Source organism: Lampetra fluviatilis, chromosome 18 (genome assembly GCF_964198595.1).
Source record: "Lampetra fluviatilis chromosome 18, kcLamFluv1.1, whole genome shotgun sequence".
Lineage (NCBI taxonomy): Eukaryota > Metazoa > Chordata > Hyperoartia > Petromyzontiformes > Petromyzontidae > Lampetra > Lampetra fluviatilis.
Window position 1 is genome coordinate 7,284,824 of NC_136292.1, and position 23,140 is coordinate 7,307,963.

The 23,140-nt window shown below is 54.9% G+C and overlaps 1 protein-coding gene across 1 annotated transcript in view; it reads left to right on the forward strand.

Annotated features, from left to right (window-relative positions):
• Nucleotides 1-23,140, forward strand: part of PTK7 (protein tyrosine kinase 7 (inactive)) — a 95,184-nt gene that overhangs the window by 30,178 nt on the left and 41,866 nt on the right. Inside the window, exons 2-9 of the mRNA XM_078864476.1 lie at nucleotides 500-775; nucleotides 14,215-14,317; nucleotides 14,818-15,002; nucleotides 17,317-17,464; nucleotides 19,865-19,995; nucleotides 20,750-21,031; nucleotides 21,338-21,471; nucleotides 22,245-22,383. Of these exons, the coding sequence (XP_078720602.1) occupies nucleotides 500-775; nucleotides 14,215-14,317; nucleotides 14,818-15,002; nucleotides 17,317-17,464; nucleotides 19,865-19,995; nucleotides 20,750-21,031; nucleotides 21,338-21,471; nucleotides 22,245-22,383 (1,398 nt within the window). The remainder of the gene's footprint in view (nucleotides 1-499; nucleotides 776-14,214; nucleotides 14,318-14,817; nucleotides 15,003-17,316; nucleotides 17,465-19,864; nucleotides 19,996-20,749; nucleotides 21,032-21,337; nucleotides 21,472-22,244; nucleotides 22,384-23,140) is intronic.

The following is a 23,140-nucleotide window of genomic DNA, read 5'->3' on the forward strand; positions in this document are numbered from 1 at the left end:
GTGGCCTCTCTCTAACTCTATCCTCCTGCACTCTCCCGTCTCTTCCGGTATCTCTCCCTTAAGACCTCACCCCTCTCTCACACGTGACCTAACTCCTCCCCCCCATGACGTCATATCCGCGAAGCCGTTTACGCCCGCATTACACTTGTACCTCACAGAATCTCCTGGGTTCGATTCCCGACTCGGGGCACCTTTCAGTGTGGAGTTTGTATGTTCTCCCCATGTTCTGAATGGGTTTCCTCTGTGTTCTATTGTTTCCTCCCATAGCTAAAAAAACATACACAATGTCGCTGGTATTGGTCAAAAAACATCCGAAATGCTGAAAAGTACCTGCAAATTACTCTATTGGGATCACATACAACAGCAACATCACATGGCAGCACCCTCCTGAAAATTAGTCTTGAGACTCGGTGAGATTTTCTTGGGTAAGCAAGCATAGTAATATAAATATTTCTGCTCTACTGTCCCCCTCCCCCCCCCCACCGTGCTGTTGGTGCAGCGATCATGTTCACGGAGGAGCCGATTTCTCAGGACGCGCAGCATGGCCGCTTTGCCATCCTGCGCTGCGAGGTGGCCGAGCCCGCCGGCGTCACCTTCTCGTGGCTGCTCGACGGGCGCCGCTTGCCCGACACGGCGCGCCGCTTCGTCGAGGGCAGCAACCTCCAGTTCAGCGCCGTGGACCGCAAACTCGACGCCGGAGTCTTCGTCTGCGTGGTGCGCGACCCCAGCACCGGCGAGGTGGCGCGCAGCCAGGACGCCTCCCTCAACATCAAGTGTGAGTGGCGCTGTGCTAACGCCGCACCCTGACCCCTGACCCCTGACCTTGACATGAACCCTGACGCGAACCCTGACCCATGTGTCGCTCAACATCAAGTGTGAGTAGCGCTGTGCTCACGCCACACCCTGACCCCTGACCCCTGACCTTGACATGAACCCTGACGCGAACCCTAACCCATGTGTCGCTCAACATCAAGTGTGAGTAGCGCTGTGCTCATGCCGCACTCTGACCCCTGGCCTTGACATGAACCCTGACGCGAACCCTGACCTATGTGTTGCTCAACATCAAGTGCGAGTAGCGGTGACCTGACACAAACTCTGACCTTTACCTCTTCCTTGACTCTGACCCTCCATCACACCCAGAACCGAACTCTGACCCTGACCTGTACTATGAAAAGGGGCGCATAACCCTAACCCCAGCAACCTCCTCCTCCCTACCACGCAGCGTCACACACGAGTGGCTGTGTCCTCGCTAACTGTACAACGTCACCCATTAACGATCGATGCCAAATTGCTCAATCTCACGTGGACAGGTCGCTCGCGGGGGGCAGGGGGGGGGGGGACGCCGCTGGTTCTCACGACGCGACCGTACATGTTAACGGTGGTGAGATGTTAACTACCTCGCCTGGTATACAGGAGGTTGTGGGTTCGATCCCGACCCTGACGACGCCTGTATATTTGGAGTTTTCGGTGTCTCTCTCCCTGTGGGTGGCAAGCACTCTCAACATGCTTTTAGAGTGCTTGGCTGCTTGAAATTTCCATGTAATAAGCCACTTAATTGAGATGTTATTTGTGATGGGCAGGTCGATTCTGAAAAATAGCTATTTCGCAGGTAAAATAAAAGTAGTTTTAATAGTTTAACATTGCCATCACACTCACGCAGCGTGGCAATGGGCGCACACAGCAGCTCGCACGCTCGCAGTTGGCGTGTGGCGCGCTTTCCGCCAGCGACGACGGGCGCTGTTCGTGTCGCGTTGATGTGTGACCACCGCGCTTGCCCTCTCTTCCTTGGAAGCAATTACAGCGACTGATTGTGCGTCTGCCTCGGAGTGACGCAACGGGGCACGATCGTTTACGCAATGAATGACCGCACGTAATCTCCATGATCGAGGAGTGGAGTCGTCGGTGCGTGGCGAGCGAACGCGCGCGCGTTCGTCATAAAGGTTAACTCGTTCGTCAATAGCATACCGTGGAATTAAAAGAGTTCAAATGAAATCGGAATCATTTCGGACAAAGGCCCTTCTTCAAAGCGCCTGCACGATTTATGTGCCAACATTGGTGGCGATTATCTGAACCGGTCTTGGGCCCTTGACTAGCTCGACTCGGCCTTAAATGAGCACTTGGTGCGTTGTGTAAACATTACCACTGGGGAGACGAAGGCGGCTGGGCATGGTGCTCGCCACGCCACCCATTGTCATGCTGTGCCGATTTTCACCAGTGCTCGCTTAACAGCAGTTGCCCCAACAGTTTGTTAAAGGCTACACGGGGTATCCTTTGTCTTGTGCGTGCGTTTTTGCGTGCGTGCATTGAGTGTGAATGCGCGCGCGTGTGGCCCGGCGTGGACGCGCGTGCCGCCTGAGCGTGCTGGCGCATCGCGAGAACGAGATCGCCTTCCCGGCGAGCTCTGGGGCGGCGTTGTAATTGCGCGAGCGTGTGTGCCCGCTCGGTGTCCGCTGATGGATCGCACCGGCGCTCGTCGCAGGTCGTTTGCCGTTAATGGGGAAATACGAGACCTCCGCAATTAGCCGGTGGCGCAGCTAAACACCTCGTTTATGAGCCGTGCTATTAATTACGGGGCTACCTGCTTGAAATGAATTATGTGGACTAATCTCCATCTGTCCCTTCTCTATGGGGGATAGAGCGTTGCCCCCCCCCCCTCGCGCTTGTGGGTTTCTCCGGGTGTTCCAGTTTCCTCCCACACGTTAATGTGCTGTTTAAATAGCCTGAAAGCATCTTCATATATAGAGGACTGCAGATCATTGGCGATTTGTTGTTGGCGCCGGCCATGCTGCCTGGATGCCTTCCAGCTTGTCAGTACTTCCTGAGCGATTGAGGTGCAATTTGCATGCATGACAACGCTTTATATACTATATATAGTGTTTCGGTACATAAACGAGAGGAGAATGGCCAATGGTCATCTCCGGTTTTGGTGGAAATTCCGCATTTCTGTGGCAGGGGTGAGCCGCACATGTGCAGGACAATTCCAGCCGATTGCTCGCAAGTGGCACTGTGTTTATCGATAAAGGATAATGGGCCGAGTTGAAGCTTGACCAGGATTTGAACCTGCGACCTCCTAATTGCGAGTTGCTCGCTCTATCCGCTGCGCCACCCGGCTGGATTCCGCGCTCTGGGGCCCAGGGTAATTTGAGTCGCATTACAAAAAATTATACAATGCCAAACGACGCCAATTCACATTTCCTCGTTTTTTTTTTCCCTTCCGTGTCGAATAACCACACATGTTGGTGTTCCCAACAACATCCCAAGAAACCCAGCTTTCAGCGGCCCGTGGTCAAACCGGATTCTCAAGTTGTAGCGAGTTGATGGTCTTGGCCCTGTCACAATAGCTTGCACGAGAGAAGCACATTAAATTTGATGCTGCACTTAATTCGGATAAAATCCAAGAGAATGAAAAATATCGCTTTGATCGCCAGGTTACACATGACGGGAGGGGGAAGTGCTTCCTCCCACTGTCTGCATTAGAGCTCACTTGAAGGGATCTCAGAGGTAGATATGCAATATCCGCTTCCACGGGATGTTCTCTAACACTGCTCTGCGAGAGATCCGAACGGATTCCGATAGCCAAATCGTGATAAAACTGTTGAAGGATATTAATCATAATCTTCGTAAGTAATGGTGAGGCTGGGCAGGCGAGGTGGGAGGTGTGATTGCGCTCTCACAGGTGAGCAGGCGAGCTAGGCGGTCACGAACTCCCCTCGCCCCGTCGCACCACATTTCCTCAACTCGCTTGGCGGAATTTCTTCCCCCGTGTCGTTGGTGTAACGCCGCCACCGCCGCTGTCAGGGGCGTGTGGGGCGTGACCTCACCGTGCGGGGCTGGGTGCCATCGGCGCCCAACGTGACGCAAGGGCGCGGAAATTGACGGAAGTTTCATTGAGTGGAGGGAAAGCTCCCCCCACCAAGAACGTCCCGTCCTCTCTCACTGATGGGGCGAGCGGGGCGATCCTGTCCGTGTATCGCCTTCGGTGATTGCACGCCAACGAAAAGCCCGTCTGTGGCTCGTGCCCGTTCCGGCAGCGGCGGCAGCGATAGCAGCAGCAACGGCGGCGGCTGTGGCGGCTGTGGCGGCTGCGGTGGTGCTGAGCGAGTTGGCTCGAGTAATTTGCAGTCTAGACAGGAAGCCTCCTCGTGCTCCCCGGGGACGCTGCGTTGAGCCACCCGACACCCCCTGGAACTCTCCTTGCGGATACCGACCGGCCTTAGACCCCCGAGCGAGTGAGGTCTGCAAATTGTATCTGTCCAGCAGGCCGGCGGCACCCTGGCCCGCCGGCATGCCCTGTGGCTTGCCCTGCGGTTTGCCCTGCGACGCTCTCGGCTCCCCCCACCGGAGGCTGCTTTGAATTTTGGTTGGCGGCATGTGGTCACCTGATCTTCCCGCACTCCGAGACATGATGAAACGGCCCCCGCAGTTATGTAGTGTCCAGCTCGCTCGCTTGCTCATTCATTCACTCGGCCAAATTGCTGGCTCACTCACTCACATGCTCACCCACTGACTCACTCAGCCACCCACCCGCTCACCGATTCGCTCACCCATTTACTCACTGATTCATATAATCATCTAACCAGCTCACCTATTCACCCTCCCATCCACCCACCCACCCCCTCACTCACTCACCAACCCAATCATCCACCTACTCGCTCATCCACCCACCCACTCACTCATCCACCCACTCATTCACCTACTCATTCATCCATCCACTCACCTACTTGCATATTTTTTGCTTTTTCCGGGCCCATCTACGTGGAACTCCGTGCCATTCTCTGTCCATGATTTGTCACCAACTCTTGGCCAGTTCTGCCTTCCACTCGAGTGAGAAATGTTTCGTAAAAGCTTACAAAGCATAACCATAGCGCATTAGCGATCGCCTTTGTGCTATAAGAACGACGCGAATACGAAATGTACGCGCATTAATAACCGCCGTCTTGCAAAGAACGCCAATCCTGGCAACAGGATCGCATTGTGCTTTCTTGTTAGCGGTCCGTGGGGCGGAGGGGAGAGTGAGTGGGAGGGGGCGGGGGCGTGGGTGTCTGGGGAGGCTGATATCAGTGGTTGTGATCTCGCCGACCTGCCTTGTTGGGATGAGCGCACTGGGGTCGGCTCGCCAAAGGGCCACGCGGTTGACCCCTCGCCCGCCGGTGAGCGCAAACCTATGTCGCCTCTGCCGTCGCCTCTGCCGTCGATTGTCGTGCGCGCATCCCCGAGTCGATCCACTTCTGGGTGGATGGTCGGTGCCGGTTAGCGAAGGGTGGGTGGAGGGGTGGCCCGGACCCACTCAGAATGTCATTCCCCAAAATCGTTACTGGGAATCGAACTCCGGTCGCCCAGGATCGCAGCGCGGTGCGCAAATCGCCATACTGCAGCTGCTGAGCCCACGCTTATCAGATGTTCCCGTCGGCGATCGACACGCGTCTGTCATTCCTGAGCGATCCGTAAAATAAGTACGGTTTGGTGAGAGGTCAACAACAGCGGTCGTCGTGCGGAGAAACCAGGCCCCTACCATCGGAATGTGGAATTTGTGTCACCGGCACGGAGATGAGTAATGCCTCGTGATTATTTAAGCCCTCGTCATGATGATGATCATCATCGTCGGCCGTGAACTATCCACCGTTGGATGAGGCGGTCCGCAAGCCGTCGGCCATCTCACGGTCCTGCAATGTAACAATGTATCTAGCGTCCGCGCTCATTTCATCGGCGGATGTACCGCTTTCGTGTCGTGTCCTGGCCAAGGCCACTTTTCAATTCGTAATTATCACGAGGTAATACGCAGCAGGTTAACGCTCGGGTCAGTGGCTCTTCTACGGAGCAGACAGCACAATTAACGATGCCGGCGTTCGGGCCTTCGTGAGATTGCCCAGGGTATTTAAACCATCGCACGTTTCCCCTCTTTAATATTAAATCCTTTGGGGAGAAAATAACCTTTAATGAGGTGGGTTCCACACCTATTCTCGCGTTTTAATGCAAGGAACTTTGTTGCAGCAAGAGCAGAAACGGCTGTTTTCATTACGGGGTTTAATTTCGGGGCATCGGTTCTATTGACGTTCATTAATTACAAGCGTAATTAAAGTCACAGGAACAACATCGCCTTCAAAGGTGAGAGCGAGGGAAGGCAATCTGCCACCGGGCGGATTAGTAGCAATGTTCCTTTAAACTTATTACCCTGCCACGCACCCGCTCGGTTGCGTAATCCCATTAGACAGGAAATGGATGTCTTGCCCAGTTAATGATGTTAATGCTCAGATTATCACTGGCCACGTTTCCATGTGCTTTGCTTCCAAATTTCTCTGGAGTAGGTACAAGAAAAATCAAATGCCGTTACACGATTTGGAAACTCTGCCAGCGCTTGCGCTGTCCGCTCGGTTAAATGCGTGCGGCTTGGAGTGGGGGTGGGGTGGAGGGGGTGGCGTTGGATACGTGTGGAATGTCAAATGTTTCTCTTTCGTAACACAAAAAAACTCAACACGTCCGTCAATGATACTGCGACGTTTAGAGAAAACAAAATATATATCATGGGCGAATTTTCGGGTAGGGGCTCTTGTTCAAGGTGCAAATGAAGAAGGCTGCCATCAAGTAGGGTCATTGCCTGAACGTTGTCTTACATATTTGTTATTAACAAATGCACCGAGTTGTTTTGTAAATTGTGCTCGTGCACCACGAGTGACCGCAGAAGCATCGTGAAATTATTTGTTTACCTGTTAACGTAGTTTTTTAAATATTTACGTGTAATTCAAATTACTTTGGGATATAGCACTCGCACCGAGGCTAACAGGCTAACACACGAAACTCAGTTTAAAGTTTATTTTATTCATGAGCCTGACTTCCATTCCCCCAGCTATGGCTAACATTGATTTGTGAAGTGGGTCCTGTGCCTCCGCCTTCAGCAAACTACGCTCACCAGCGTGGTGAAGTACGGTCAAACAAAATGCCCACGCCCAGGACGGCATAGCCGAGGCACTGGGAGAGAGGCGGAGCCCTCATCCAGCAGTAGATTATCAAAGTGATGGAGGATGCACATGTGGGCTCTGTGTGCCGGGATGTCTGGTGCGAGTGTGAAACTTGGCTAATTAAAAGAAACAACTTTAATTTGTCTCTTTGGTTCTTTCGGTAAAGTCACGTATAAAGATAAAATAATAAATTAAATAATAGCATACTACGACGTTTCGATTGCAACACAAGCAATCATCATCAGGTATAAAATAAATAGTGTTCTCTCTATGTATCTTTGTGATATCTGCCTGCTTATATGTCTGTCTATAGTTTTCTGGTTAGATTTTTGTTGCTATTTCTTTTACACCTGATGATGATTGCTTGTGTTGCAATCGAAACGTCGTAGTATGCTATTATTTAATTTATTATTTTATCTTTATACGTGACTTTACCGAAAGAACCAAAGAGTAATTCCTGCAGTCACGAAAGCTCCAAATTAAGATTTAATTTGTCTTTCAAGTGCGTTCTCGTGACATCACTGCGGTGTGACTGTTCTCTGGGTTGATGCCACTGGGGTCCCACCTGAAGACCACGCTGAAGTGTCGTCGTCCCTCATCGTGAGGACATTTACATTGTGACACACAGCCCAAAGAACTGGCCAATTGGCCACGGAACAAATCACCCCCCCCCCCCCCCGCGGCGATTCTTGAATCATCACGATTCCTGGCCAAGTTTCAGTTCCCGTTTGGTCATCTCGTTTGTATTGCTTCTAATTTCTTGCCGCCTCGTTTGTACAGTTTAATTTGCCGCGTTAAGCCTGAATGCAACACAAAGCTCATCGCTTGCAAGTACTTTTCAAAACATTGATTCTTACACGCGTGATTCGCTGCATGTGCTCTGGGCCCTGAGAATCGATAGCAATTGATAAATCCACACATTGTTACACCAATGCTCTAGACTTATAACTTTTACGGTGTTTCACCATCTGCCTTTGGGTCCTTCCGTTGCTTCCACAGGTGACACAACCTCCATCGTCTGGCTTTAGATCTTCTCCTTAATTGGTGACCTCTGGGTGGCACTCCAATGCTCGTTGTAGTTACCTGCGCTCCTCCACCCTGCACGCGTGTCCCACCCATCACAACATCCTCCACCTGGTCATATCTACAGAGCTTTTCTCCTGCCACGTTCAACCTCCAAATTGCGTACACTCTGCTCAACCTCTCTGCATGCGTGTCCCACCCATCGCAACCTCCTCCTCTACGCAATCACATCTCCAGCACTTTTCTGCCACACGTCTCTTCTGAACTTACTAAAGTTGTTTTACCTTATCGCCGCCACGAAATACCTGGCGTCCTCCCAAAGTCCAGAAGCTTCTTTTCTCGTTGCATTGTTCGAGGCCAGCTCCGTGATCCGCGCTGCGGTCACGGGTAAGCCGACACAAATCACGTTGGCAGGGCCGTGGCCCAGGAGCGACCCCCCCCTCCCCCACGCTGTGTTTGTCAAGGCGTGTTTATAAAATAAGCTAAACAATGGCCCCGGTGAGTTTGAGAAACACCGCAGCTCGCACCACGACGGGGCCCGTGCCAGGTGGCTGCAGGCAGATGGCCACGTCCCCTCCCAATCCAAACAAACCCCGTACATACCGGGCCGGACAATCTCCCCGACCCCAACAAGGGTCCTTTCACTGGACATGGCCCCTGGCTGCTGCTACTGCTGCTGCTGCTTGAGGAAGGTGCGGGGGTGGGGACCGGAGGAGGAGAGAGTCGTGCGTGGGGGTTGGTGGACCCTGGGGGAGTGGGGGGTGGGTGCAGGCCAACCGGTGAAACGTGCCGTGTGTGTGTGTGCCGTGTTGTAGCCGTGGCCGCCCCCATGCCAAGATTAGCCCTAATTGGGCTGGCCGGGGCCAGCTGTCGCCGTGGGTGTACGCCTCACACAAATATAAAACAATCTAGAGCTACACAGGGGGGGCCAGGGATGGTTGGGGGGGATGGCGGCAGCAGACCCGAGTCTCTTCGTCTGCCTTCTTCCGCAGTGGGGGGCCGCTTTGCCGGTCCATTACGTCCTGCAGAAACTCGATTTGCTCCGTTCTTTAAATCAATAATCATTAGCGGTGGAGGCCTCGCTGTTGTCTGTCTGTTGCGAGGTCGTGTGTTCACGTGTAGGTGCGCGGGGGGGCGGTTGTGGCCGAGTCGACCGCAAACACGGCGATCGGGGTTCGATTCCCGGGCCACGGCTGACATCGGTGGCCTGTGGCATCCGAACCGTTCGTGTGCTTTTCACAGGTCATGGAGCTCCTGGCGCGGTGTGCAAACAGTGCGGTGTTGTCCACACCCCACCCCCTTTTTGCGCCGAGGTAGCTTTAATAGACACTCTCTGACTGCACTTGCCCAAAAAGCGTGTCGACGGCTACACGGGGATCTCCATGTTTGTGTTCGCTTGGCTCGCGATGCTGCGGCAAGGATGCGGAGGCTGGGAGCTGGCGACGCCTTGACAAAGGGCGCCACGGTGGCTAGATGCTAACTAACTCGCCTGGTACAGAAGCGCGAATGGAAGGTAAAATATGGAGCGGAAGGCCCATGGGTCGTCGTGACGCTGGTGGACCTAAAGGATGAGGGGGGGGGTCGTTTGTGGAAGCATAGAGGGGGGCCAGAGAGCAGAGAAGATGGCAGCCAAGGACGTTCCCATTAAGACAGAGCATGAAAGACGTTATGCCGGCCGTGCGTGTAAGCATTGTTGTTGCACGGGCTGTCTCCTGAAGTATCATTGCTGCGCGGATCGTGTCTCTGTGTGTCTATCATTACCGGACCGACTGTAATCCGTATTGTTACTGCTGCTGCTGCTGCACAGTCTGTGTTGCGTGTCTGAGCCGCGTTGCTGCAGGGCAGACAGCCGGTCTCGTCGGGGCTCCCTCGGCGGCCGTCTCTGGCATGAAGGCAACAGCTGCACGCTCACACGGAGAGCGAAAGCATTTCCTTCCTGCCCCTGGCTGTCGTTTGCGTGCTATTCTGGACGCCGGAAACAAGGCCAACTTTACCAGCACCCCCACCCCCCTCACCCCCCCCACCGCCCTACCTAATTAGAGGCGAGAACGTGCGTCGACACGAAGCCGCGGTGTCACGGGCACGCTGGGGTTTACAACGGAATCGCCCAAAATCCTCCTCCCACGTCTGTTTTTGCGTCGGGATATTTTCCGGCTGCGCCGCCCGCCGTTTAACGCGCGCCCCAGATCTTCGCGAAAAGCGGTGACGGTGGCGCGCCGCCGCCGGCCGCTGTTCACGCAGAGCGCGCCGATCCGTCGCCGTTCGCTTCAGTGAGACGTATCGTCGCGCCACGGGGGGGGGGGGGGAGAACACCTGCCCGAGGGAATCGGCCGCCGCGGAGATGAAGCGATGAGAGCGGTTCGTGTGCGGGAGTGAGACGGATTCTGGCGGTTTTTTACTCGAGGGAGGGATGACGATGGCGTGTGGAGGCCTTTATTCAACATTGCGTAGACTATGGACGATTGACAATGTTCATTTTATGCACTGATAGGAATCTGGTGACGTGCGTTAAATTCTCCCTCGTGGCCAACTTCAGTGAGGGATATATAAACTGTTCCTGGGCTACCCCTAGTTCAACTCGGCCTAAAATGAGTACCTAGTGTGGGGGTGTAAACATCAGTGTTGGGCAGACAAAGGCGGCCGGCCGTGGTGCTGGCCTCCCACCCCCTCTTGTGCCACGTCTCCTTCCATAGGTGCTCACTAGTACCACTTGCCTCAACAGTCCGTTAAAGGCTGTAAGGTGGGGGTGGGGACCTTTGTCTTTGTGCATGGTAACGTCGGGGCAGGCACGCGCACGCCGTTTTCACGGATGGCCCTGTACGTCTCGTTAATGCGTCCTTGTAAAAACACGGGAAAGCATAAATTCTTGCTCCGTCAAGCGTTCCCCGCAAATGTTTTGATGTTAGCGGCTGCAGGAGGTAGCAGCTGTTGAGCCGCGGTGATTGAGCGCATCTGGAGCGAAGGAGAGCGATGGTGTTTAATTAAGTGGTCTCGGCGCCATGGCAGGGCCGGGTGGGAGTTTTTTACCACCTGGATTTTGTCGGCCCGAGCATTCGTGGGAGAGGCTGGAGAATTCACGGCGGAGCGGAGGAGGTTGCGTCCCTCACCGCCCCCCTCTCCCTCTCTCTTCTCCCACGCCGTTTGAGATGAAACGGTCCGCGTGATGCCCTCCTGTCGACCCACCCCATTTCTCACCGGGCGTCCTCGGCTGCGGAGCGATTGCGTCCAGGGATGATGGCGGATTTGTTTTATGGGTTTTTTTTTTTTGCGAACGGAAAAAGTTAAATGTTTTCCTTAGTCGGGCAATAAATTATCCGTACCTTTCTCTTGTGCCGCCATCACGGAGCTCCGGGGCAATGCAACGCTTGTAAATTCTGTACCAGGAAACTCCCATAACATGTCCGAGCGGCAGCATAACGTGAATTAGCGGCGTTTGCTATTTCATTTTTTTACGTAAACCTTTCAGAGGGGCGGTGTTGAAGCGGACCTGCACCCCAACGGTAGAGGAGACCACACACCTCCGCCATCGCTTCCTTCTGCTTGATCCTGTGGTTGTTTGCAAAATCATCGGGGTGGCAGGGTGGCGTAGTGGTAACACTTGCAACAAGAAGGGCCTGGGTTCGAAACCCAACATGTGCACCTTTTCTTGTGCATTTTGTTTGTTATTCCCCTGTTCCTCTTGGGTTTAAAAACATTCAACGTAACTGGTATTGGCTGCACATCCAAATTCTGAACGTTTACCGGCAAATTACTCAATTGGGATCGTACGTAGCAACATCGCCCCCAACTGAGAAATCTTGACAGGAAGGAGGAGTCTTGAGACTCCAGTGTAATAACAGTCGCAGTTATAATGACACCTGACCTCCAAGGAGAGCACTCTTAGCACAGTTTCATCACGAGCACTATCTGGCTCCAGCTCTTCCCCTTGGCACTACCAAGTTGGCTCCCCCCGACCCTTCTGGCTCGATCGTGGATGAGGCGCCGCACCTTGCAGAGGGAGTATCGGCGATGATTTCCACGCTCAATCACTCCGTCTCAACCCATGGTCGCGACGGTGATGTCGTGCGTTTATAAAATTCGCCTCTTTAACGAACGACAGCATCCCAGTAACCGGGAAGGCTCACCGTATTAAAATGTGCGGCGGTCACACTGCCGTGACGTTGCTACAACGCTGTACGGCGGTTGTACCCGGGAGTCGCTTGAAAGTCTTTTTCCACATTACTGCGGCTTCACACTGCCCAGCAGCACACACAGCCCAGGCCGCTGCTTATCGAATAGATAAGGGCCGTTTGTTTTTGCGCTGCATCTTATTAAGTCCACAAACAACTTTTCTCTTTGTCATTGCTTTTTCCTCCCCCGTGGGGATGCGCGGGTGGGAGACCTCCCGCCCAGTGAATGCATTTATTTTTATTTTGTTTAATATCGGGGTCGAGCGGCGAGGAGGAGGAGGGAGGGAGTCACCCACTCGACGCGGCGACTCCCTTTCATCTCGCTGGACCCGCTGGAGGAGATGAGCCAGCGTTGGCGTGGGAATTCTGGGAAGCGATCCACGCCGTGGCCTCTGCCGCCGTGCCGTCAATCACACCGGGAAAATCGCAGCACGGGATTATCCACGCGTATAGACTCGCCCCCCTCCCACCATGGGAACGTGGAGTTTCCACCACTGGCTCTGGCGTGTACATAGGAGATGAGCACTGTCAGCCTCAATGCTGACAGTGCTTCCCAGCATGGTTATTATGGCAGCGTTTGCTTTGTTTCAATGAGATGCCACCGCCTCCTTCTCCGTCTGATGTCAGAGCCTCAGGCCGTCGCCAATCATCGCCCAAATGTTAAACGCAAACGATCGCTCTGCTGCGTGGCTCTGTCGTGTGCAGTTAACGCAGATGAATTGAATACGCAAATGCTGCGGTGGTGGGGAGAGAACGTTACGTTATGTAACGGAGAGGTGTTAAAGGACACACGAGGGGGTGGGCGTGGATGTCGATGTTGAGACTGATACGGAGTAGCGCGCTCGGTACACGGGGGGTGCGAGTGGGGGTGTGGGATCCGCTGGGCGTGTACCATTCACCCGCCCCTATTCCACCAGCCATTTGATGAATCATCACGATTTGGGGGTGAGATTCTACTCGGGAATTAATTATGTTTGGTCTCTTGTTTTGCGTGATTTTGTTCTGCCCGCCAGCCTCGATTGTTGCATGGACAAATTGGTTTTGTGTGATTTGCGTACATAATTGTAAGTCATGGGTTCAGTCTGTGTATCCTGAGCACGACGACCTTTATGTATGTATGTGTGTAATGTTGAACCTCTTTCGCACCATACGTAGCCAACAGTGCCAATCGGAGGTGTACCTGTCTGCGTCTCAGCACGTAGTGGAAATTCCCCATTCCTATGGCGTGAATGCCTATGATCTTGTTCCATCTCGTAAGTTGGAGCAGGCGTTAACCTTAATAGCACTTGCATGGGTGATCACCTTGAATTAAACAGGTGGTAGAGGCCACAGGGTTACTCTGTGAGCAGCAGAGGGCGGTGTAGTGTAATCCTTCGTTGTACTGTACTGCTATGCATCCGCATCGATGCTCCCACGCCCTCGCCAACCGCGACCGACCAGCATCGCAGATCGTGACGTGCCCTCGCCGTGGCCGTTCGCTGTTCACGGTTAGAACCCAGTGGCTGCCCCCTGGTTACCACTGCGAGTGAATCAACCGTGAAAAATGATGCACTGTCCGCTTCGCAGTGGACGTTAAAGATCCCGTGACGTCATCCTCGCAGGAGAAACGCCACCGTGCGCTGGTGTCGTGGTCAACACAAATGTTGGCAAAAAAAAAATTCCACCGCAAATTACAACAGTTGGGACCACGCACAGCAATCATCAGCACCTACGAGGAAAACTCGCCAGGACCCTCCTGAAAAAGAGTCGTAGAGGAGAGGCCCTCATCCAACGGTGGATTGACAGTAAGAGCCGTACGTGAAACGTGTGTAACGCGCGCGCACGGTCCACGTGCAAGCGTGGCCCGCGGCACGGAGACGCTCGGCTTGCCGCTCCACCGACCCACCCGGCTCTTGTCAACCTCCCGCCGGCGTCGAGATTAAAACTGTCACCAAAACCCCGCAATTATCGGGATGCGACCTCTCGTCTCTGTGCATTAGCGCCCGGCCACCGCGACTGGAGCGCAGCCTGCGGTCCGCAGGGCCGAGTCGTGACGCGCGTGCGCTGCCGTTTGTGCCGCCGTTTAGGGATCGAGACGGGCGGCGTGACGCTGGACGACCCCGTCAGCCGGGAGGACATCAAGGTGTCGTCGTCCATCAAGCTCCACTGCCACGTCGAGGGGCATCACCGGTGAGAGGTCGCGGAGGCCGGCGTTGCTGTCGGCCCTGGTTTCTATCCCTCTCTCTTTCTCTCTCGCTCTCTCTCCCGTGCGGTCGCTTGCGTCACCGTGCGGCGCAGTGTGTAAATTATACCCCCGCACCTCCGATGAGCACGGTTGGCTATGTACGGTGCGAAAGAAGTTCAACGTGCATACGGGGTACTATTGCGACTGCATTTCAAGATTCTGAACAGTGGGCATATTTACTTTATATAGAGAGAGAGGCTGTATATGGCTGTCGTGCAAATATATTGGTGTGTGTACAATTCAGCGGGTCTCTGCGAAATGAGGTCACGGCCGTATGTCATGAAGTCGATTAAAATTAAGTCGTGAGCCGGCCGCGTGAGATGGACGCCCCGTGGCCCGCAGTGTCCTCCCTGCCCCCCCCTCGCTCCTGCCGTCACAGGAGACTTGGAAGCGCCGCGTTATAACAGGAGCTGGTGTTGCTCCCCCCCCCCCCCCCCGCATGCAGGCCGCTCTACCAGTGGCTGCGCGACGGCGTGGAGCTGCAGGCCAACGCACGGCTGGTGCTGAGTCGCGACGGCTCGCTCGCGCTGAGCAACGTGAGCGCCGCCGACAATGGCGCGTACACGTGCTGCGGTCAAAACCTCATGGGCAGCATGTGCAGCGTCTCCAACTTCACCCTCGACCTCTACGGTAGGATCGCCGTTCGGCTGCTGCTTCTACTGCCGGTGCTGCTATTTCTGCTGCTGCTGGTGGTGCTACTTCTGCGCTCTGCTGCTGATGCTGCTTCTGATGTTGCCTCTGTTGTTGCTACGGCTACTGATGCATCAGCTACTGCTGTTACTGCTGTGTCTGCAGCTGCTGCTTCTGCTGCAATTGCTGATGTTGCTGCATTATTGGTGGTTCTGCTGCTGCCAGTGATGCTGCTGACTTTGCACATGATGATACTGCTAATGTTGCCATTGATATATAATTTTAACCCTAACATGAACTGTCTCACAACGAGACCGTTCCCACCTCAACCTAAGCACGGTGGCTTGGCATGTCGCGATACGTCAATTCAGAAACCGATCCTCACGCTCACGTTAAATGCAGTGGTTTGTGCGTGTGCAAATCGATTCTATATTTTTGCAGCATTGATTAATGTAAGTCATATGGAATTGCAAGTCGGTACTCGGTAGGCTAATGAAGGAAACAAGACTGCATTCAGGACAAACGATGAACATTGCAAGCCATGCAGGAAATGCGAGACAAATCATTCGTCCATTCTATAGCGTCATCAAGTCGTGAACATTATAATTTGATTTGGTGTGGTTGGGTGGTGGCTTCGGCGCAGGAGGAATGGGGGGTGAATAGTTCATACTCTCAGGTTTTTTTGGTAAAGTCACATAGGTAAAATAATAATAATAATATAAAATAAATAAAAATGAAAATAACTGAATTAAATCACGACGTTTCGGAGGCAACACAAGTCTCCGTCTTCAGGTGGGACCGTCACAGCCGAATTTGTTGCCTCCGAAACGTCGTGATTTAATTTAGTTATTTTCATTTATTATTATTATAATTTTATTATTTTAGTTTTTTACCTACGTGACTTTACCGAAAAACCTAAGAGTATGAATCCTTACAGTCACAAAAGCTTCAAATCTAGGGTGAATAGTTATGATAGGAACACACCAACCCGATATGTTAATTCCATAATGTAGGCATGTATGTACGCACGCAATCGCACATGTTATGCTTGACGTTCACCGCGGCGATGGAGCGAAGAGATTGGCTCGTGCGCAGGTACCAGATGGATCGTTGCATCGCGAGCCTGAGAGAAAGAGATGGCGACAGCATCGGGGCCTTCATCCAGCAGTTTCCTAATTAATTGATTTGCGGTTTCATTTTTCAAATTGGGAAAATTTGTAAGATGAAGCTGGCACGCAATGTCCGAACTGTTTCCTCGAATGACATCACGGGACCTTTCCGATGTCCACCGTGAAGAAGACCGTAGTAGTGTACGGTTAAAATGCACGCCGTAGCCTCGCGCATCGCGGCCTGCCACTAGGTTCGAACCGCAAACCTCTGCAACAAGCGAGCGGACGCGCTGCCGCTGGGCCACGTCGGCCAGGCCCCATAATGATCGATGATGAACCTCTATTCCGGACCCGTTACCCGGCGGGATACCGGTGTGCGAGACCCGTTGGCTCGTGTGCTTGCTGTGCCCACGAACAGGCTAATGAGAGGCTCTTGGGCGCGTTGGAGTGGCAGCCCTCGTAGGACTGCTTCCGTCCCCATTCATCGCCCTTGCTGCTCGCGCGTGGCACCTCATTACAATATGCAGTCGCAGCGCCTCCGCGCTTTAATTATCCTTCCGAGCGCACGGGCTGCAATGGGATTGGAGGCTGGGGAATTAGTGCCAGGTATTTTATTGACAGAAATTATGACCTTGGCATCGATCGGCGCCCCCGACGCTTTGCATTCCTCAACAATTACGTTGACACAGATGGGTTTGCGATGGGAATTCCAATTTCCAGACGCATTACATCATTCAATTGATTTGAAAGAAATAATTATTCCACGAGATGGGATGGGGCCCATCACTCGCTGCAAGTCGGCTCGCCGTGAGCTATGGCGTGTCGGCCGCCCGGCATGTTACCAGTGGTCGTCCCGGACCCCGCCATAGTAATGTGGCTTTTCCGCATTACACTGCCATCGCATTGGTCACGTGACACATCGCATGATGCGTCACTTCAGTGCCTTTCCAGCATTACGTGGCGTTGGGTGGCATTACCTTTGTCAATGCGAAGACGACGGTTAAACCGTAAATGATCCAAAGAGCTCCAAAAAATCCTGAATGTGTTTACATCCGAAACTGCACCCTCGCTCGTGCACATCGCACGTCGTATCAATGTATGTATGTTGAACTCGTTTCCCACCGTACGTAGCCAACCGTGTTGACACAGGCGACGCCACGTCCTCTTGACCGTGCCTCCCCGCTCTCCGCCCCCCCCCCCCCCAGACGTGTCGGTCCCTCGCTTGGTTGTCCAGCCGGTGGACCAGGTGGTGAGTCGGAACGAGGCGGCCTTCTTCCACTGCCAGTTCACGGCCGACCCGCCCCCCACGCTCGCCTGGTACTTCAACGGCGAGCCCATCACCAACAAGCCCCGGTGAGAAGCCCAGCGCTGCCTCGGTCAGGAGTCATTACCGTAGTAATAATAACAATTGTTAATATTCACGGAGGTTTCGCAGCCAGTATTATTGACTTCCCAAATTCCTGGATCTTGTTTTGATAATGTTTGACGCAATTTGAAGAGGAACGCTACGTCTATTTTCATCGCTAAAAATGGTTGTGAGAATTGTGAGCTGCAACAACGATAATTGGCACGTAGTTCAACGCAGAAAAAAAAAAATCCTCAACGTGATCGCGATCGTGCTGTTTGTGTCGCGTCTCGAGATGCGAGATCCCACTCGGAGAGCCGTGCGAGCCGGCGTGTTACAGGGACCACTCGGAGAGCCGTGTGAGCCGGAGTGTTACAGGGACCACTCAAAGAGCCGTGTGAGCCGGCGTGTTACAGGGACCACTCAGAGAGCCGTGTGAGCCGGCGTGTTACAGGGACTGTTCGGAGAGCCGTGTGAGCCGGCGTGTTACAGGGACCACTCGGAGAGCCGTGTGAGCCGGTGTGTTACAGGGACCACTCTGAGAGCCGTGTGAGCCGGCGTGTTACAGGGACCACTCGGAGAGCCGTGTGAGCCGGAGTGTTACAGGGACCACTCAAAGAGCCGTGTGAGCCGGCATGTTACAGGGACCACTCAGAGAGCCGTGTGAGCCGGCGTGTTACAGGGACTGTTCGGAGAGCCGTGTGAGCCGGCGTGTTACAGGGACCACTCGGAGAGCCGTGTGAGCCGGTGTGTTACAGGGACCACTCTGAGAGCCGTGTGAGCCGGCGTGTTACAGGGACCACTCTGAGAGCCGTGTGAGCCGGCGTGTTACAGGGACCACTCGGAGAGCCGTGTGAGCCGGCGTGTTACAGGGACCACTCAGAGAGCCGTGTGAGCCGGCGTGTTACAGGGACTGTTCGGAGAGCCGTGTGAGCCGGAGTGTTACAGGGACCACTCAAAGAGCCGTGTGAGCCGGCGTGTTACAGGGACCACTCAGAGAGCCGTGTGAGCCGGCGTGTTACAGGGACTGTTCGGAGAGCCGTGTGAGCCGGCGTGTTACAGGGACCACTCGGAGAGCCGTGTGAGCCGGTGTGTTACAGGGACCACTCTGAGAGCTGTGTGAGCCGGCGTGTTACAGGGACCACTCAAAGAGCCGTGTGAGCCGGCATGTTACAGGGACCACTCAGAGAGCCGTGTGAGCCGGCGTGTTACAGGGACTGTTCGGAGAGCCGTGTGAGCCGGCGTGTTACAGGGACCACTCGGAGAGCCGTGTGAGCCGGTGTGTTACAGGGACCACTCTGAGAACCGTGTGAGCCGGCGTGTTACAGGGACCACTCTGAGAGCCGTGTGAGCCGGCGTGTTACAGGGACCACTCGGAGAGCCGTGTGAGCCGGCGTGTTACAGGGACCACTCAGAGAGCCGTGTGAGCCGGCGTGTTACAGGGACTGTTCGGAGAGCCGTGTGAGCCGGCGTGTTACAGGGACCACTCAGAGAGCCGTGTGAGCCGGCGTGTTACAGGGACCACTCAGAGAGCCGTGTGAGCCGGCGTGTTACAGGGACCGCTCAGAGAGCCGTGTGAGCCGGCGTGTTACAGGGACCGCTCGTGGAAGCAAAACTCGCCGAGCCCCCTGAGATTCCTTCACATGACCTCTGGTCTGCACCGCACGGGGCAGCCCATTCCCACGTGCTTTGCCACTGACAGTAATACTCATCGTGTGACCGCCAACTCGATGTTAATTTAAAATCTCGGCTGGGAATTAGCCACATTCAGTGCAGAACCAAATTTAATGCGATCAGGGTTTGTTTTGTGCAGTCGTTGGGTGACCGAACTGAGACCAATCAATACTTGAGAACACGGATTTAACCACGGGCAGCTGGAACCTGGATTTGAACCCAGGATCTCAACGGTGCCAGCTTAACGCTCTGACCGCTGAGCCACTTTGGCCAACTCATACCTAAATAACGAGTGCTTTGCTTCGCGTGGGAGGAAATCCACCACCATACGGAAGGGATAAACACTCTGCTTTAGCAGCTCTGCTTTACGGATGGGTTCGCAAACACATTTGCTCTCCTGCCACCCGCTGGCCACCTTGCAGATGAGCAGGAAGTTTGCACGACCCACCAACCATACACATTGCAACACGACGCGGAGTTACGTAGCGGCGCCCAGACGCTGCACTGAAGCAGTGAGCCACGTGTACGCTCTAGACGACAGAGGAGAACAGCAAGGTCTTGGGTCTGAACAGTGGCAGGGACCTTGTAAGTATCTTATGTAAAATGATCTTTTCCATTACTTCTCTCCCTTCATGTACACCCCCCCCACCCTCCCCACGTGCGTGTTGAACGCGCGGCGCGATCGATCGAGTGTAACCGAGCTCACCGCGTCCTCTCTCCGTGCCGCCCTTCAGGACCACGATCTTCCCCAACGGCTCGCTGCTCATCTCGCAAGTGAAGCAGCGCAACGTGGGCGCGTACCGCTGCGTGGCGCGGGGGGCGCGCGGGAAGGAGGCCTCCGCCGAGGCCACGCTGGCGCTGGCCTGTGAGGCTCGCACAGCCGCGTCAGCGGCACCGCACTCGGTGCACTCGCCGGTCCCACCGCACTCGCCATGCTCATTACACTAACCGCACTCACCACACTCAGCGGTCCCACTGTGCTCACCACACTCACCAGTCTCCCCACGCTCACCAGACTCGTAGTTTTGACTGCGCTCCCCAAACTCGGCATTCTCACTTCGATCGCTACACTCGCCGCATTCAACGCACGCACGGTCTAACCGTCCTCACCATGCTCACCGCATTGGCTGCGCTCACGGCATTGGCTGCGCTCGCCGCGCTTACTCCATTCACGACGCTGATCACTCACAGCCGCGGTCCATGCGGCAGTGGTGACAGCTTGCACCGTGTGCCCCGTGCACGGCTGTGAATATCTGACGAAAGCGCGTCACACTATCTGACTCCCCTCTGCATGTGTATTTCGGTACTTCATGCCGTCAATTTCTAAATGTTATTTTAATTGAGACCTCGGTATGTCAGGGCTCGTATGACTGCGCCAATTTACACTGCTCCGAAGGCCTGATCATAGGCCACAGATGCCCGGCGTGACTGTGAATGAGATTCAAATCCGTTCAGTGTGAGTGCGGCTGCCAGGCGTGTTGGTACATCGCAGGACCCGTGAGAACTGGCGACGGCTTGGCGAGGCCTTCATCCATCAGTGGGATTGAATGACGACGACGACGACGTGAGGCTCACAGTTTTGCCCGTCGGGTGTTTCCCGCCGCCCTGCCCCACGCCAGACATCGGCGATCTGGTGTCGCTGGATGCGGTGGCGGTGCAGGAGGGCGCGTCGCGGCGCGTGCAGTGCGGCCCTGTGCCGGGGCAGCCCCCGCCGGCCGTGTGGTGGGAGCGCGACGGCGCGAGGATCGGCGCGGGCCGTGACGGCGGGGGTCGCGTGCACGTCACCGACGCCGGCGAGCTGCGGCTGGACCCGGCGCGTGCCGGCGATTCCGGCACGTACCAGTGCGTCGCCGAGAACAAGGCCGGGCGCCGGCAGCAGGAGGTCACCATCTCCGTGGCGAGTACGTGCGCAGCCGGCGTGTGCGTGAGCGAGCGACGTTCGAAGTCTTAACGATCTTTAAATTGGGCCGGAGAGCGTTTATGCACGAGCTCTGTTGCTAAGGGGAGTGCGGGATGAGATGATGCGAATGAAACTTCAATCTAAAGCTACTTTGCTGTGAGAGATTCACCCTCGAGAACCAATCACGTTGGTCAAAGCCCTAAAGCCCTAAACGCTTGAGACCCTTGATCGTCGGGCAGCAATGCGGATTAGAGGGGAAAGTTCACACGCACACCACAATCTCTGCATGATCCGCCAACCCCCCCAGCCGTGCCAGTGTGGGTGATGCCGCCGGTGGACAGCGCCCTGCAGGAGGGCCAGCCGGGATTCCTGCACTGCTCCACCAACGCCACGCCGACCCCACACGTCGCCTGGTACAAGAACAACTTCGATATCTCAGTGGTACGAGCGCCACTCTCCTCATTCCTCTCAGGGGCGCGACGTGGGGGGGTTGTGACACAGGGTGATGCGGGGTTGGCCCACATGAGGAGAACGCTGTAGAATTTGTAACTCGCTCATTAAGTACGACTTTAACAATCCTCCCCGCGACTGGCATTACGTGGAGAGGCCTTCGTCCGCCAGTGGAATGGAAATCGCCGAGAAGTATGTAGACCGGATGGATTGAGCCAGAGGCGGAGACAGATGAATAGACAAAGTTTGACCGAAATTTTGTCAGACAGACACATGGACACACGTTGGCATATAGACAGATTGTGGGACATGTCGCTAACAAGGTGGACAAATCAACTGTGAGACACGCAGGTGGACAGACGCACAGACGAGTAGAATTCCTTCGAGACAGCATCGACAAGCAGGAACATTCTCTGTCGGATAACAAAACAAATACAATACTGGCGCTTTCATTGTCCAAATAAACCGCACAGTCGCTGATCTTGTTTAAAGGTTTAAATTGGAACTTCACGGTCGTTTCGTCGTTCATTAAAATGGGGTCAACATCCCACAAACATTTGTAAAACGGTAAAAACAAAGTGTCTCCGGCGTGAAACAGGCGCCAGCCACTCGCCGCTCTCGCGGGCAAGGAAACCCGTTAGCGTCCACGGCGTCGGACGGCCCGACGCGGTTGTGCCAAGTGCGGTTTGTGCCGCGCGTGTTGTCTGCTCCGCTTGCGGCGGTGACGCGCGCGTGCGGTTTGCGCCGCGTGTGCGTCCGTGCAGCAGGACGGGCGGTTCGAGGTGTTCCCCAACGGCACGCTGCGGATCAACGCGGTGGAGGTGTACGACGGCACCGTGTACACCTGCAACAGCAGCACCGCCGCCGGCTCCATCACCAGGGCGGCGCGCGTGCACGTGCTCGGTGAGGCCCCGCGCACGGGGAGGCCCGCCGTGGCATCTCAGCGGTCCCGTCGTTCGCCCGCTCGTCACCACGGCAGCCACGTCGTTCGTTCACTCGCTCACTCGCTCACTCACTCCTCACCGGGGCAGCCCTGGCACTCACATCTCACCACGGCAGCCACGTCGCTGGCTCACTCACTCCTCACCGGAGTAGCCCTGTTACTCAACCTTTACCAGGGCAGCCACATCACTCACTCCTCACCAGCCAACCCTCTCGCTTACCAGGTAGTGGATAATTCCACAAGGCTGCCTAAAGCTCGGTCTACTAAATACAACTTGGTCTATCGGAAACGGTTTGGTCTTGGGCTTTCACCGACCCCGGTCTTCTCAAAGCTGCAACGGCAAGCTGTCAATTGGGCATCCAGTCAACCACCTGGCAAGCACACACACAGCAACCAACCGGCCAACCGCCCGGCCGCCGTGAGCAATCTGTCAGCCCTTTTAAACCCACCTAACACAAACACCGTGCATTTATTTTTAGTTTGTGAAGGAATTTGAAAAGTGGGGGAAAGAAGAGGTCAAGCTGCGGAAATGAGCTGAGACGACGACAAACGAGTGAAAATAGCTCGGGGCGGCTCATTTTGTTTCTCCGTTAAATGGTCAATAAGGCTTGGGGGGTGGGGGTCTCTCGAGCGGGGCGAGCGCTTTCACGTGCGAGGAGTCTCCATCAAAATGAGACGTGGCGATACGTCTCCCCGCCCTGGCCGCTTTGTCCGCGC